The 13541-nt window shown below is 40.8% G+C and overlaps 1 protein-coding gene across 1 annotated transcript; it reads right to left on the reverse strand.

Moving 5' to 3' along the window:
- Nucleotides 1–3580: 3580 nt before the first annotated feature.
- On the reverse strand, nucleotides 3581–11952 carry DYNLT3 (dynein light chain Tctex-type 3). The gene is made up of 5 exons (XM_053455879.1): nucleotides 11906–11952; nucleotides 9826–9913; nucleotides 5993–6116; nucleotides 5200–5277; nucleotides 3581–4922 (listed from the first exon to the last, which is right to left on the reverse strand). The coding sequence occupies exons 1-5, from the start codon at nucleotides 11950–11952 to the stop codon at nucleotides 4846–4848; spliced, it is 414 nt and encodes a 137-aa protein (XP_053311854.1). The 3' UTR covers nucleotides 3581–4845.
- Nucleotides 11953–13541: the final 1589 nt, after the last annotated feature.

A 13541-nucleotide genomic window follows, 5' to 3' on the forward strand; every position in this document is an offset into this window, starting at 1 on the left:
TATGAACTAGAAGATTAAGTTGCTCTAGAACTTATCATTATCTAATAATTTTTTTTGGGAAGGAATAATCATGCAGAGAACATGAAGTTAGGACTTCTGTTCCCACTGTTAACATTATTACCATTATACTTATTTTTACCTGTAAACATACATTTTTTAAGTAATGGTAAAACATAGGATTTGTGAAAAGCAACAGATCTGCTTTAAGTTGCAGAAGAACTTTTCATTTAAAGTGAAAACCCGGAAAGCACAGCTGCCGCCAGGCTTGGCCATCTATCACACCAGGCAAATGCTGGGTGGGCCACTGGCCTGCAATGGCAACCGTGCATATTCAGCTATCGGCGGCACCTATGTCATTAGGCAGCCGTCACACATAGTGCCAGAGCCACCTTGTCATCCCCAGCCTGGCCCTGGCTGCCTAGAATATATTTTGCCATCAGTGTGCAGTTATTTGTACAGCACTTCAGTTACTTTTTTGTTGTTCTTTTCTGTCAAATGAGCAGGAATTGATTAAAAGGACATAACTTGCTATACTAAATATTTTTCATCTGACCTTACAAATCAAAAAAGTCAAATTGTAAAAATAATAATGTCTTCACATATTGTAACATGAAGTACCAAGGAACTATTTAATGTTATCGGTGCAGAATGTAACAGCTAGGGCACCTCTATTTAGTGATTCCACAACTATTCTTTGTGAATTGTTCTGCAACACAATTTCAACATGCTGCATTACCAAAAATGTCCTGCAGATGTCAGCATCGAGAAGCAATTAAATTGTCCACCCATACAGTTGCTGTTGGACAAAATGTACCTTCTCCTCTGTTGTTCTAAGAAAAAAAAATAGTAATAAAAGCCACCTGCAGATTTAATATCTCATTCCAAATATCCCTTAATCTAAAGCAAGCAGTATGTTATTATAAGACTTAATTGTAAAGCCTTTATATACTGCAGCACTGTAATGTGTCGACTAAATTGGAAGCTCAGTAAAAATCGCAACCTTGATTCACGAATAAATCACTAAGCAATGCTGCATTTATTCATTTAACTGAAATTACTGTTTGATGCTAACGAGAAGTCAGCCAACAAGCCTACTGCTGGCATTTAAATATCAGGAGAGGACGTCACCACAAGCCCCATCATCTTGCCGCGCGCCATATTGCCCTCAGTTGGTGCTTTCGCTGACGTCCTCTTCCCCAATGGGAAGATCGGTGAAGACGTCACCGCATCGCCACCATTTTGGCGGAAGTTGCCAGGTTATGCCTGCAGAGATGTGGACGAAGAAAGAAGATTAAAGATTGAAGATACAACAGAGCAGCGGAAGAAGATACGGAAGCAGAAGTGGTCGGCAGAAGCGGAAGTGGTCGGCAGAGAAGGTAGGGAAACATTTAGAGGGTGTGAGAGAGTGAAGGAGAATGAGAGTGTGAGAGTATGAGAGAGTGTGAGTGAATGTGGAATGTTGTACAAAAATTCTGAGCTTTTTACTTAATTTTCATCTGATTCGTGAGGGGTCTGGCCTCGTTTTTGGGGCTAAGTACGTATCGCCAAATTTACCAAGATTCTGTACGATTCCAATTTGTATGAATCCAATGGACAAAAGTATTGGAACACCTGACAGGGAATTTTATGACATTGCATTTTAAATACATAGACATTAATATGTAGTTGGTCCCCCCTTTGCAGCTTCCACTCTTCTGGGAAGAGCTTTGCATAAGAATATGGAGGGTTTCTGTGGGATTTTATGCCCATTCATCCAGTAGAGTATTTGTGAGGTCAGGCACTGGACGAGAAGTCCTGGCTCCGTTACAGTTCATCCCAAAGGCGTTCAATTGGGCTGAGGTCAGAGGTTTGTGCTGGCCACACAAGTTCTTCCACACCAAACTCATCTGACCAAATATTTATGGCCCTTGCTTTGTGCACTGGGGCACAGTCATGCTGGAATTATACATGGTCTTCCCCAAACAGTTCCCACAAAGTTGGAAGCATAGCATTGTTCAAAATATTTTGGTATGCTAAAGGAGATTTTAGAAAAGCCTGTATGCATACTACTGCAAATAATCAGCTTGCACCTCATCGGAAACACTTGTCATGTAAAACAAAAGGAGGGGCTGAAAGGTTGATGTCATATAAACTGGAAAAGCCTATTAAAACGTGTGTTATTTTGATGCACAACATGAGAGGATTAAAATAGCAGATCTTCTAAGGATTATTTCCTTAACATATTGGAGTGTAATTAATGATTTCATTAAACATTGTTGTTCTTTTGCATTTATTTGAATCAACGCAATTGATTGAATAGGGATATCTTGGTAAGACCAGACGTAACAGATTTATGTCTTCCTTATTATGTAACTCTCCAATCCATGACCAGCTGTGAATCATGGTTGAGTTGAACAGCCAAAGATATATCGTTTGGCTGACCATATTGTAATCTATATTTATCAAGAGAGGCAGGCTAGGACTGGCCATTGGGCACTGGCCATTGGGACAGCATCACACTTACCCGATCTGCCGCGCCAGCAGCTGGATATGCCTGGCTGTACAGTACATGAGTATAAAAATAAAAAAACAACGGCAATACTAATTCATTTTTTATGTGGAATTCTTCATAGCCATATTTTTCTTCTTGCAGAACCTGTGGATGCTAAATGCTGCAAATTTTAATGTAAGCTTCTGCTTTTATAATTTTTGCTGGATTATTTACATGCTAATTTGTTCTATTTACATATCTTTGGATGACAGTCTGGGGAATAAGATGACTGCCACCTTATATATGATGAACCTATATATCTCCATTTACATGTGTGCATTACCAACAGGGCCGGCCCTATAATGAGGCAGACTGGGGCAATTGCCCCAGGCGGCACTTTAGAAGGGGCGGCACTTTGCCGCCCCAAGCGCTTTTTTTTTTTTTTTTTTTGAAGCGGAGGAGAGAGAGAGAGAGGGGCACCGAGTGGTTTTCGCTTACCCGCTCGGCGCCCCTCTCTCTCTCCTCCGTGGCGAGTCTCCCTGTTCGGTCCCGGTGCCGGCTTGTAATGCAGAGCGCCGGAAGTGACGTCAATTTCCGGCGCTCAGCATTACAAGCCGGCACCGTGACAGAGCAGGGAGACTCGCCGCAGGACTGTTTAAAGGTAAGTACCTTTAAACTTCGCCCCAGGCGGCGTTAAGTCTTCGGCCGGCCCTGATTACCAACAGCACTAATTTCAATACAATACAATAATATGCTATGTATTCTTGTCTTTTCTTTTACATGCACATCCAACCACTGGAAGTCAGACTGCATTACTATTATACAATTAAAAGGTTGTTGTTTTTAACCTTTTGTTGGTGGATACCCGGAAGCGCACAAATCACTATTTTTCTGTATCAATGAGTGTAAAAGCGTAGCCTACGGCCATGCGTTTCCATCCATTGGCCGCACCTACGTTATAAGGCAGCCAGCATGGCCGTAATTGATTAAACCATAAATAATTAAAAGTATCTGTTGATCACAGCCAAAGGATAATTTTAGTGACACCACATCTCCATGCAACGTACCCAATGAAAAATGTGCTCATGTTAAAATGAAAACTTTACACCCTTTTTTTATATATACAGGTTTGCACCTTTAATGTCTTGGAATATTTGTTCCGATACAATCGAATATGTTACAGTACAATAGTATTTTATTTTATTGCGAAACATCTTTATGAGTGTTTCATGTGGTGTATATGATCAAATAAAAAAATGTAATATTGTACATCTAATATTGTACTTTAGCACTGTCCAGCCAAAGGACAGTCACCCACCCAAGATCCCTAAGAAATCCTTTATTATGACATTTTACGTATGTATGTATTACCCATGTGCTGATCTAACGAAATGCTATCTGCGTATGAATGTTAAGGATCTACTTCTTATCACCGTAAAAACAAGTTGGACGAATGTTAAAATGTCAGCGACAAATAATTGCTAATTGCAGAATTTTTATGCAAGGCAACCTTGTACAAAAAACATTCGATTCTGTCTTCAGTTGTATAAAATCGATGCAATACACTGATCTCAAAGCTTATTCCTATGAGAGCACGTTTTGTTTTAAGCAGGATCGCTGGCTCCTGATAACATTTCCAAATGATTATATTAATTGATGACATTATTTGACATGGACAGGAGGAGCAGAAGGTGGGGTGCTGGCAAGGAGAGAGCGGAGGACAACCGTCTGCTGGACGGGTTTAATTTGATGATTTTGGGTTCACTGCTAGAGAGTTTTTTCACGTTTTATTTACATTTCACTAATCGACACCAGGTTGACTTCAGTAACAATGGCCTTTATTATATCTATGATGATGGGACTCTTTCTTTCATTGGTTTTCTAAGCAGTCCCCTCTGTAGATGTGGTGTAGACTACTGTATTGAGTTTTGTGTCTCCTAAATGTGTTTTGGGCTGCTTTATTATTCAACTATTTAGCTGGACTTGTTACCCTCAGGGGGGCTGTGGTTCTTCTTTCAGGCAGAAAACTCCATTTGGAACTAGAAGAAGCAATTGGGGTTGTTTTTAGTAACCCATTGACTTTATCCCCTGTGTTCCTGAGAAGCTGTACATTATCAAACACTTCTGATATAATACTTTCTAAGCATTCCCAAATAGTGCAAACATGGCTGGTAATACATGGCAAGGCAAGCTATGGCAGTAAAAAGATGCAATTTCAAAAGTGTCCGGCAGCATGAAGTCGGTTGTGCTTTATACTTTCTTTTAAAATAGACAGATAAGCTGCTGAGGTTTGGTAATACCAGTAACAGGATTTCTCTGCGCTATTTGTTTGTCAGGTTACGCGTGCATAGGAATAAATATTTTTCTCCTGCGGATTACAGATTAATGGCAACGGCGAAAATGTTGACAATGGAGTACATGGTCCTGTTTTCCCATCTCACTGCACAGCTCCCTGAGCAGAAAGAACAGAAAAGATGTATCAGAAATATTTAATATATATATATATATATATATATCATATTTATATTTTATATAGATATTGTAATTACACAGCAACACCCACATATTCCAGGAGGGATAATATGCTATGTTTGGTGTCCCTCCACCAAGACACAAATGTAGGTAGGTATAAATTGACACCGAAACACATTAAACATGAAGTCAAACCTTTGTGTACTCTTGGTGTTTATAAAGAGATAGGTATTGGGGTTATTTTTTTAACAGCTTACCATCAGTGGTGTTATCCCAAAATGATGAATTTGCTGTGTGCAGACCTCCACCTCTTTTCTGCATGACTATGCAAGATACTGAAACCAACCAAAAAAAAACCATTAACATTGCCCACAAATAATGCCAGATATTGCCACAGGAATTTCTATGTACGGGCTCAAAATGCATTGTTTTTATGGACTGCCCATTGTCCTTAAGGGGTTAATCCAAAATGTTACCTTGCATGGGAGCAGTCCTTGTATCCAGAAGATGTGTGTGAATGAAAAAAATATTTGGGGTCTAACAATGATTGTGTGTGTATATGTCATCAAAAGCCAACCACATCTCCTCGAAAGACCAAAACCCTCATTAATAATAAGAGCAAATTGCAACAAATTGTAAATACCTTTGTAATGCATGTAAGGTATTCACGATCAGGACAAATAAAATGGTGAAATGTTGGTCTTTGGTTGAAGGCTGCATCTATCTATGTACAATATTTGCATTGAGTCTTTTTAGAGTGTATTGGTAAAAATCTCTTTCAAGAACTGCATGTTTTTGATCACTTTTTTTAACAAATACATTTTTAAAAAACATTGTAAAAATGGTAGTGATGCTGCCGTTCGAATTGTCATATGTACTGATCTTATAAGTGGTTAAAATGTTTGAAGGTGCTTCGAATTGTAAATTTAAGCCAATAAAAGAAAAATCATTAGCGTTCCTTTAATACTTTTTATAGTGACTTGCCCAGCGTTCAAATCTCTCCTGATGACTAACTTGTTCTAGCATAAACATTGCTAATGTTTAACTTACCGATGTACTTATAGGGTTTTCCCAACTTCACAAGGTGTGTTAATGACTGTTCCACCACTGCAGACATCCACTCGTTCACTCTGCTTTCATCATAGTCTACTCCACCCAAGATGACATCTACACACTGGATACAGTTCAAGAAGATAAAAATAGTCATGTAGGAAACTGTATTGAGGTAAAACACAAGTATGTCAGAATTACGGTATGTTTTGGATCAAAATTCCAGTATTTCCTAGTATTTTTACCCGCCTTGTACACGTTTCAGGTGACTTGCCAATTAAGTAGCCCTGATTGCTGTGTGACTTTGGAACACTCATGAAGACATCTGATATACTGGACCTGAAGATTTATTTTAGGTCGGAAAAAAGACCTCTTGGAGAAAAAAAAATGATATGTCTGCTAAGTGCTCTCTCTTATCGCTATGTAACACTACGTAAGCTGACCTTGCATGATATATAGTTAATGCAAACCCCCAACACTGAGGTGTCCAAGTGTGGGGGTGTGAAGCCAGAGGTGGGGAGGGGCACTTGACCTGAATAGCCCCCTTGTGATGCTAGTGTCATGAGAAGGCCACATAGAAACTGCAGTAGGGCATAAACCTCCACTGATGTTACCACTTCCTTGACCAGTGACAGGAGATCAGATGTTCTTCCCAGCTGGTCCATACTCCCCACTGCCCGAAAAAGGAGGCAACTAACCGTGACAGCAGGACACTTCCAAAACATCAGATCTGTCCCATGAAAACCAGGACTGTGAGGACGTATGCTAATGTGCAAGAAGTAATCTCACTAATTTAACTTTTCAGAAGAAGCTCACTGGAGTTGGCTATCTTTATTATGCATAGTAGAGTCAAGGAGTTGAAATGTCCAACTCTCCTGAAACTGCCCCAAACTCCCAAGTTACATGACTAACCATTAGTATTTATTCTGGTGTTCATCATTGTCTCTGAACAATAAATAGATTTCCAGAAAAACACTACATGAATAGCACTGTTGTTATGATCTTGTTTTTTTCTCTCGCAGCTTGGCATTATGCAACGATGTTTCCATAGACACAATGACTTCTTTCTTTAATATACTTTATATGTTCCAGGTCTAGAAAGCAGGGCAATGAAAACAAAACCTCCTTCAGTACTTTGGACAACTGTAATCAGTCATATGTAATTATATAACATAGAAAGTGATATCAGGAGACTTTTGCAGTAAATGCTTATATACAGTATATATATATATATATACCGTATTTGCTCGATTATAAGACGACCCTGATTATAAGACGACCCCCCAAATCTTAATATTAATTTAGGAAAAAAAGAAAAAGCCTGAATATAAGACGACCCTATAGGAAAAAAGTTTTACCAGTAAATGTTAATTCATTTAAACAATTTTTTTAATAAAAGCTATGCTTGAGAAAAATATTTTGGTTTTATTTCCTTCTATTTTCCAACCTGCCCCCCAGTTATGCACATCTGCCCCAGAAGTGCCTTATACCCCCTATATGCCACTGTGCCCCATGATATGCCTTTTAACCCTCTAAATGCCACAGTGCCCCATGATATGCCTTTTAACCCTATATGCCACTGTGCCCCATGATATGCCTTTTAACCCTATATGCCACTCTGGCACTTAGAGGGTTAAAAGGCATATTATGGGGATGAGTGGCATATAGGGAGGTTTAAGGCATTTCAGGAGGCAGAGTGGCATTAAAGGGGTTAAAAGTTATTTCACAGAGCACTCTGCCTCCAGAAATGCCTTACACCCCCCATTTAACACTCCCCCTCCCTCCTCCAAACTTACCGGTGCTTCTGAGTTGGGGGGGCGCATAACACAGGAGGGTCCAGGTCCCCTGCATCTGAGCCCCAGGTGCTTAGTCCGGGCAGCATGTAGAGCTCCACGCGAATCGCGTAGAGCTCTACACGCTGCCCGGACTAAGCAGTGGGGACTCAGAAGCACCGGTAAGTTGGAGGGGGCATAACACAGGAGGATGCAGGTCCCCTGCATCCTCCTGTGTTATGCCCCCCCCTCCAGCTTACCGGTGCTTCTGAGTCCCCACTGCTTAGTCCGGGCAGCGTGTAGAGCTCTACGCGATTGTATCGTGTAGAGCTCTACGCGATTATATCGCGTAGAGCTCTACACGCAGCCCGGACTAAGCACCGGGGACTCAGATGCACCAGTAAGTTGGTTCGGGGGTTAACACAGGAGGATCCAGGTCCTCTGCATCGCTGCGGGGGATCTGGATCTTAGTCTCATAATCAGACCTCATATTTGAGGTCTGATTATAAGACGACCCTGATTATAAGACGAGGGGTATTTTTCAGAGCATTTGCTCTGGAAAAAACCTCGTCTTATAATCGATCAAATACGGTATATATATATATATATATATATATATATATATATATATATATATATACTTTCTATGTAAATGCTTATATACAGTATATATATATATATATATATATACTGTATATAAGCATTTACTGCAAAAGTCTCCTGATATCACTTTCTATGTTATATATATATATATATATATATATATATATATATATATATATATATATGTATATATAGTGTAATACACAAATATAAAAATAATAAGACAAGAATTTCTAACTTTTCTGCCATTGAACTAAAAGTAGATAATCATCATCATCTAAAATATTCATTAAGGGTACAGTAAATGCAAACTCATTGCTAGAAAGAGAACCATTGCGCATGCTTTACTCTTAATTTAATGTAAGGTTTTCTTAAAGGTAAAAAATATGGCCACTTTCAGGTCACTAAACATATCCATTTGAAAGCACAGTTTATCAGTCACCTGTCGTGTGAAGCATCAGACCTGTATTTACTTACATGAGTCTATGAACAAAGCAGACATAATGTTAGAAAGAATCCTTGAGTACTCACCACCATACGTAGGAACTCTCAGAGTTTGACCCGGATAATTCTGGGAGAAGAGCCGCTTCTCTGGGTCAACACCCAATCCTCCGGGTTGCAGGAACGGGGTCCTGACACGCCCTATTCCCCACTTATTTGCCCTTTAAACAGGGGGTTTTCCTGCAATGTCTGATGTCAGTGGGAACGCCCACAGACATCAGTGGGCAGTCCTGGCCACATCCCGCAAGCAGGGCTGGTGCAAGGATTTTTGCCACCCTAGGCAAAACATAATTTTGCCGCCCCCTGGCTCCACCCCCACAAGCCCCTCCCCTGCCAAGGCGCTCCCATAAGGTCCTCCAAACTGGCTGACTCGCTCCCAGTCCTCCCCATAGTGAGCCTACTTTGCCTATAGGTGGCGCCGGCCCTGTCTGCGAGGGTAGGCTCCACGTAGCTGGAACCCACAAGTTCCCAGGTATGCTCACAACTGATCATAACCTCTAAAGACTTAGGGATGATGACAATGCATATCAGATTGCACTCCTCCCTCAGCTGTACCTTACTAACTTGGGTTACTAGTAAGGGGACCTGGTGAGTGAAAATTACCAAGCACTTCAACAGTCAAGAAGAATGACACCATGCATGATTAGCCTAACTGATGACATCAAAGAAGATTGTCACCCCCTCACCCACTACAGCAACCAGAAGTTTCTAAAGACTATGGAGATGTTTTCAGTCATACTACTAACTCCTATCTATGGCAGATATAAAATCATAGCCTAATGTCATGTAGTGGTGATTTATATACTATATATACTAATATACTAATACTAGCAATAGTCAAAAAGTACACCTCCATTACAACTAAAATCTCCAGGCATATTTTTATTATTGAGACAATATTTTAGTTAATCTTATTTATCTATAAATATATTATTATAATATATTGTGTATACATACCTCTTTCACGATGCTGCTGGCTTCATCAGCATTGAACATGGCCTGGAAATAAACATTATAGTCAATCAATTGTTTTGTACTTATAGTCCTGGGGTATATTGTACAAAACGTCAATGAAGATCAGCAAATGACTATTTCTGTGCAAATATAACATGGTACATGTGAAATATGCCACATGTAAAAGATATATGCCTTTATTTATATATATTTATTTACACACATAAATGTATACATAAATGTATATACATACATACATACACACACATATACACAAAGGGTTGAGAAATATACCACTTTTTGGAATTCATGGATATAGAAAGGCAGCGTGAAGAAAAAAGAAAAAAAAAAGGGCCAAAGTAATAGTTCTAGATACTATATGGAGTAGACCCTGTCATTCATGTAACATTGTAGTAAGTTAAGTTGAAAAAAGCTACAATGCTTCGACATTTGCGGTGGTGATGAGGTGGGCTCACCAGTGTGGCACTTTGGGAGCCCCAGGTCCCTTCTAGCGGCCTGAGCCACAAAAAGCTGTACTGGCAGTGTTTGGCTGACAGTGTGCATTTACCGTATTGGCTCGAATATAGGCCGCACTTTTTTCCCCCACTTTAAGTTTTTAAAGTGGGGGTGCGGCCTATATTCGGGGTCTAGCGCCCGACGCCCGGGACATGCAGTCCCGGGCGCCGGGCAGGCAGCGGGGTTAAGATACAGATCCCCCGCAGCGGTGCAGGGGACCTGCATCCTTCTCCCCGATACGCTCAGACAGCCTCCCCTGCCAGCACTTCCCACGGGGGGGGGGTGCCGGCACGGGAGGTTATCTAAGCGTTTTACCTCTGCCCACCCCCGACTTACCGGAGCAGACTCCCGGGTGTCTTGCGGGGCCGGCGGGAGACATTTACGCAATACGCAAATGCAACTTCCGGTAACGGTACCGGAAGTTGCATACGCGTATTGCGTAGATGTCCCTCGCCGGCCCTGAAGACACCCGGGAGTCTGCTCCGGTAAGTCGAGGAGGGGGGGCAGAGGAGGACAGCGGCAGCGTATCGCGGGGAGGGAGGACAGCGGCAGCGTATCGCGGGGAGGGAGGGCAGCGGATCTCGGGGAGGGAGGGCAGCGGATCTCGGGGAGGGAGGGAGGGAGGTCAGCGGATCTCGGGGAGGGAGGGAGGGAGGGCAGCGGATTTCGGGGAGGGCAGCGGATCTCGGGGAGGGAGCGCAGCGGATCGCGGGGAGGGAGGACAGCGGCAGCGTATCGCGGGGAGGGAGGACAGTGGCAGCATATCTCGGGGGGGAGGACAGTGGCAGCATATCTCGGGGGGGAGGACAGTGGCAGCATGTTTTTTTTGGTGCTTTTTTAAAGAAAAAAAACTTTTTCTTTAAAAAAGCACCAAACTTTTAGGGTGCGGCCTATATACGGGGGCGGCCTATATCCGAGCCAATACGGTATATGTTAAAAACATGTTTGCATGTTCTTTTACAATAGTTATGCTTATTCATCATGACATAAAAAATGACCACTCCTTACGCTGTAAAACATGTGGAAACTCATTTGCCGTGTAGGATTAGCGCACTAGTTGTCTTAATTAAAGATTTTGAAAATGCTGACATTGAATATATATATATATATAGATCCATTTCAGTTGCTTTTGGGTTTTGCAGTCCCCGAGTTCCCTGCCAATGGAGAATTAGCACAAAGGGTTTAACTGGTATTGTACTGATATCCAGTACTAACTGGCGCTCCATACACGTTATGTGCTGAACAAACTCAATCCTTTGAAAGCCCATAGATCAACAAACCCTGTGTAATTTACATGATTCATACCATCCCCTCTCTTCATCGCAATGTGCACATATACTGGGAATGTTACTAGAAGAAAATAAAGGTGCCGCTACTTTACACGCAATGTAATTAAAAAACTAATATGCCAACCTAAACTGTAAGGCCTTTAAGTAAGCACTTGTAGCTATATTACATGCATTATCTACCAGTAGGGGGGGGAGAAAGAAAGCACTTAATTTAAGGAGAAGCTGCAGCTCCAGAAATGGAGTGTACTGTCCCAATACGATCCCATTTGTTCATTCACTTTTGGCTGCTTCCCGGAACTCTTGCCCAAGCCAGCTCTGCGGCCATTTAGCTGCGGTCAGTATAGCACATATAACGCTTCAGAGGAATATAACTCCTGCAAGCGTATGAGTTGAGGTGTGATGAAAGAAAGAAATGTATGGCATTCTTCCAAGGGGGACAAAACGCTCATTTAAAGGGGACACTCAGCTATCATATGCATTAAAGTGCATAATTTGGCTGGAGTGTCCCTTTAACCAAAGTATATTATTTGATCAACCTAATTTTATAGAATAATCTGGCAGTCTCACTGTTCTCCTCTATGTCTCATCATGATGCCTCCAGTCAATGAGCTCCCCAACTGCTTTTAGAATCATAATGGGCCATGGAAAAAAATAAATAGTTCTAACTTGGTAGCAGAAAAACTCTAATGACTCGATGTGTAACTAAATATCAACTACAGAGCTATAATACAGTTACTTACATACAATATCTGTATGTATGCATGTATATAAGTAGGCATATAACTAGAAAACAAAGTTTCAGTCATTTATTTGGATCACAATCTTGGCTCCCACAAATAACAGTTGAAAGGATGTCGGAATACTTCTTCCTTATTCATCTATGCAAACATATCAGCAAAACATGATACATTTTGAATGTAAACAATACATGTCTGTTATACAATACATCACACGTAAGATCACAGTGCTCGAAAATATGCATGTGCCCAATAGGCAATCCATACTATCACCACCTGAATATCTATAATATCTATCATATATATAATATATATAATAGACTGATCGATATATATTTAGAAAGAAACAAAGGGGACTAGAAACCCGCCTTTAAAGTATTTCAGCAGTATCAGTGATCTCATATATTTCACGCTGAGATCATAATAATAGAATCCAGTGCATCTAAACTGAGTTTTTACATATATTTCAATACCATGTAAACCCATGTGCATAGAAACAGCCAGGCAGCCCTGGATCGCAAATAACTCGCCCCATACAGCTCGATCTCCTACAGAACCCTGCCCAATCTGACATACTGTACCTCTCCCTTGTGCTCTTCCATTATAGGCAGGTTTGGGGGTCGCTCCCTTCTGTATAAGTGACACAGGCAGCTGGGGCTTCTTCCTCCTCCCTTTATGATGGTTAATGGGTCTTATTAGACTATGAATATATTTATATATATCCCTGTGATGTCTGAGTTCCTGGCTCTCAGATGTCCAGCCCCTAGTTTCCTGTATTATTGTTTAGCTGTCATGCAGCAAGGGAGGAGCGATACAAAGCACAGATATGACGGAGTATGATGAGCCCATATACGAGTTGTATGTGCTGCCATCTATGGGTCAAAAAGGAGAATGCAGTTTAACTGTAAATTCTATACAGCGCATAACATGAGCTGCTAGCCCTCAATAAATTGATATTCACAAACCAAATAGTTTGAGACAAGCTGTTTTTTCTAAGCTTTATAATAATAAAAGTGAAAAATGCCTTTTTTCGTTTTTAAACTCTTTATCATATTCCAATTATGTTACATATAACTATACAGGAAACATAAATATATCTTAATAAATAAGCAATACGTGTTTCAATAACATGAAAAAATGAACAGAATAAGCTTGGTTTGACCATGATGTACAAATA

Source organism: Spea bombifrons, chromosome 2, assembly GCF_027358695.1.
Source record: "Spea bombifrons isolate aSpeBom1 chromosome 2, aSpeBom1.2.pri, whole genome shotgun sequence".
Taxonomy (NCBI): domain Eukaryota; kingdom Metazoa; phylum Chordata; class Amphibia; order Anura; family Pelobatidae; genus Spea; species Spea bombifrons.

Bases quoted from the DNA above. Each gene is read 5' to 3' on its own strand.
- DYNLT3 (XM_053455879.1), bottom strand. From the start codon at position 11,952: ATGGCCGCAGAGCTGGCTTGGGCAAGAGTTCCGGGAAGCAGCCAAAA. The intron at 6,117-9,825 runs GTATGTATACAC...AACTGTATCCAG, and splicing joins CCAGCAGCATCGTGAAAGAG to TGTGTAGATGTCATCTTGGG. The intron at 5,278-5,992 runs GTAAGTTAAACA...GGTTGGTTTCAG, and splicing joins AAAACCCTATAAGTACATCG to TATCTTGCATAGTCATGCAG.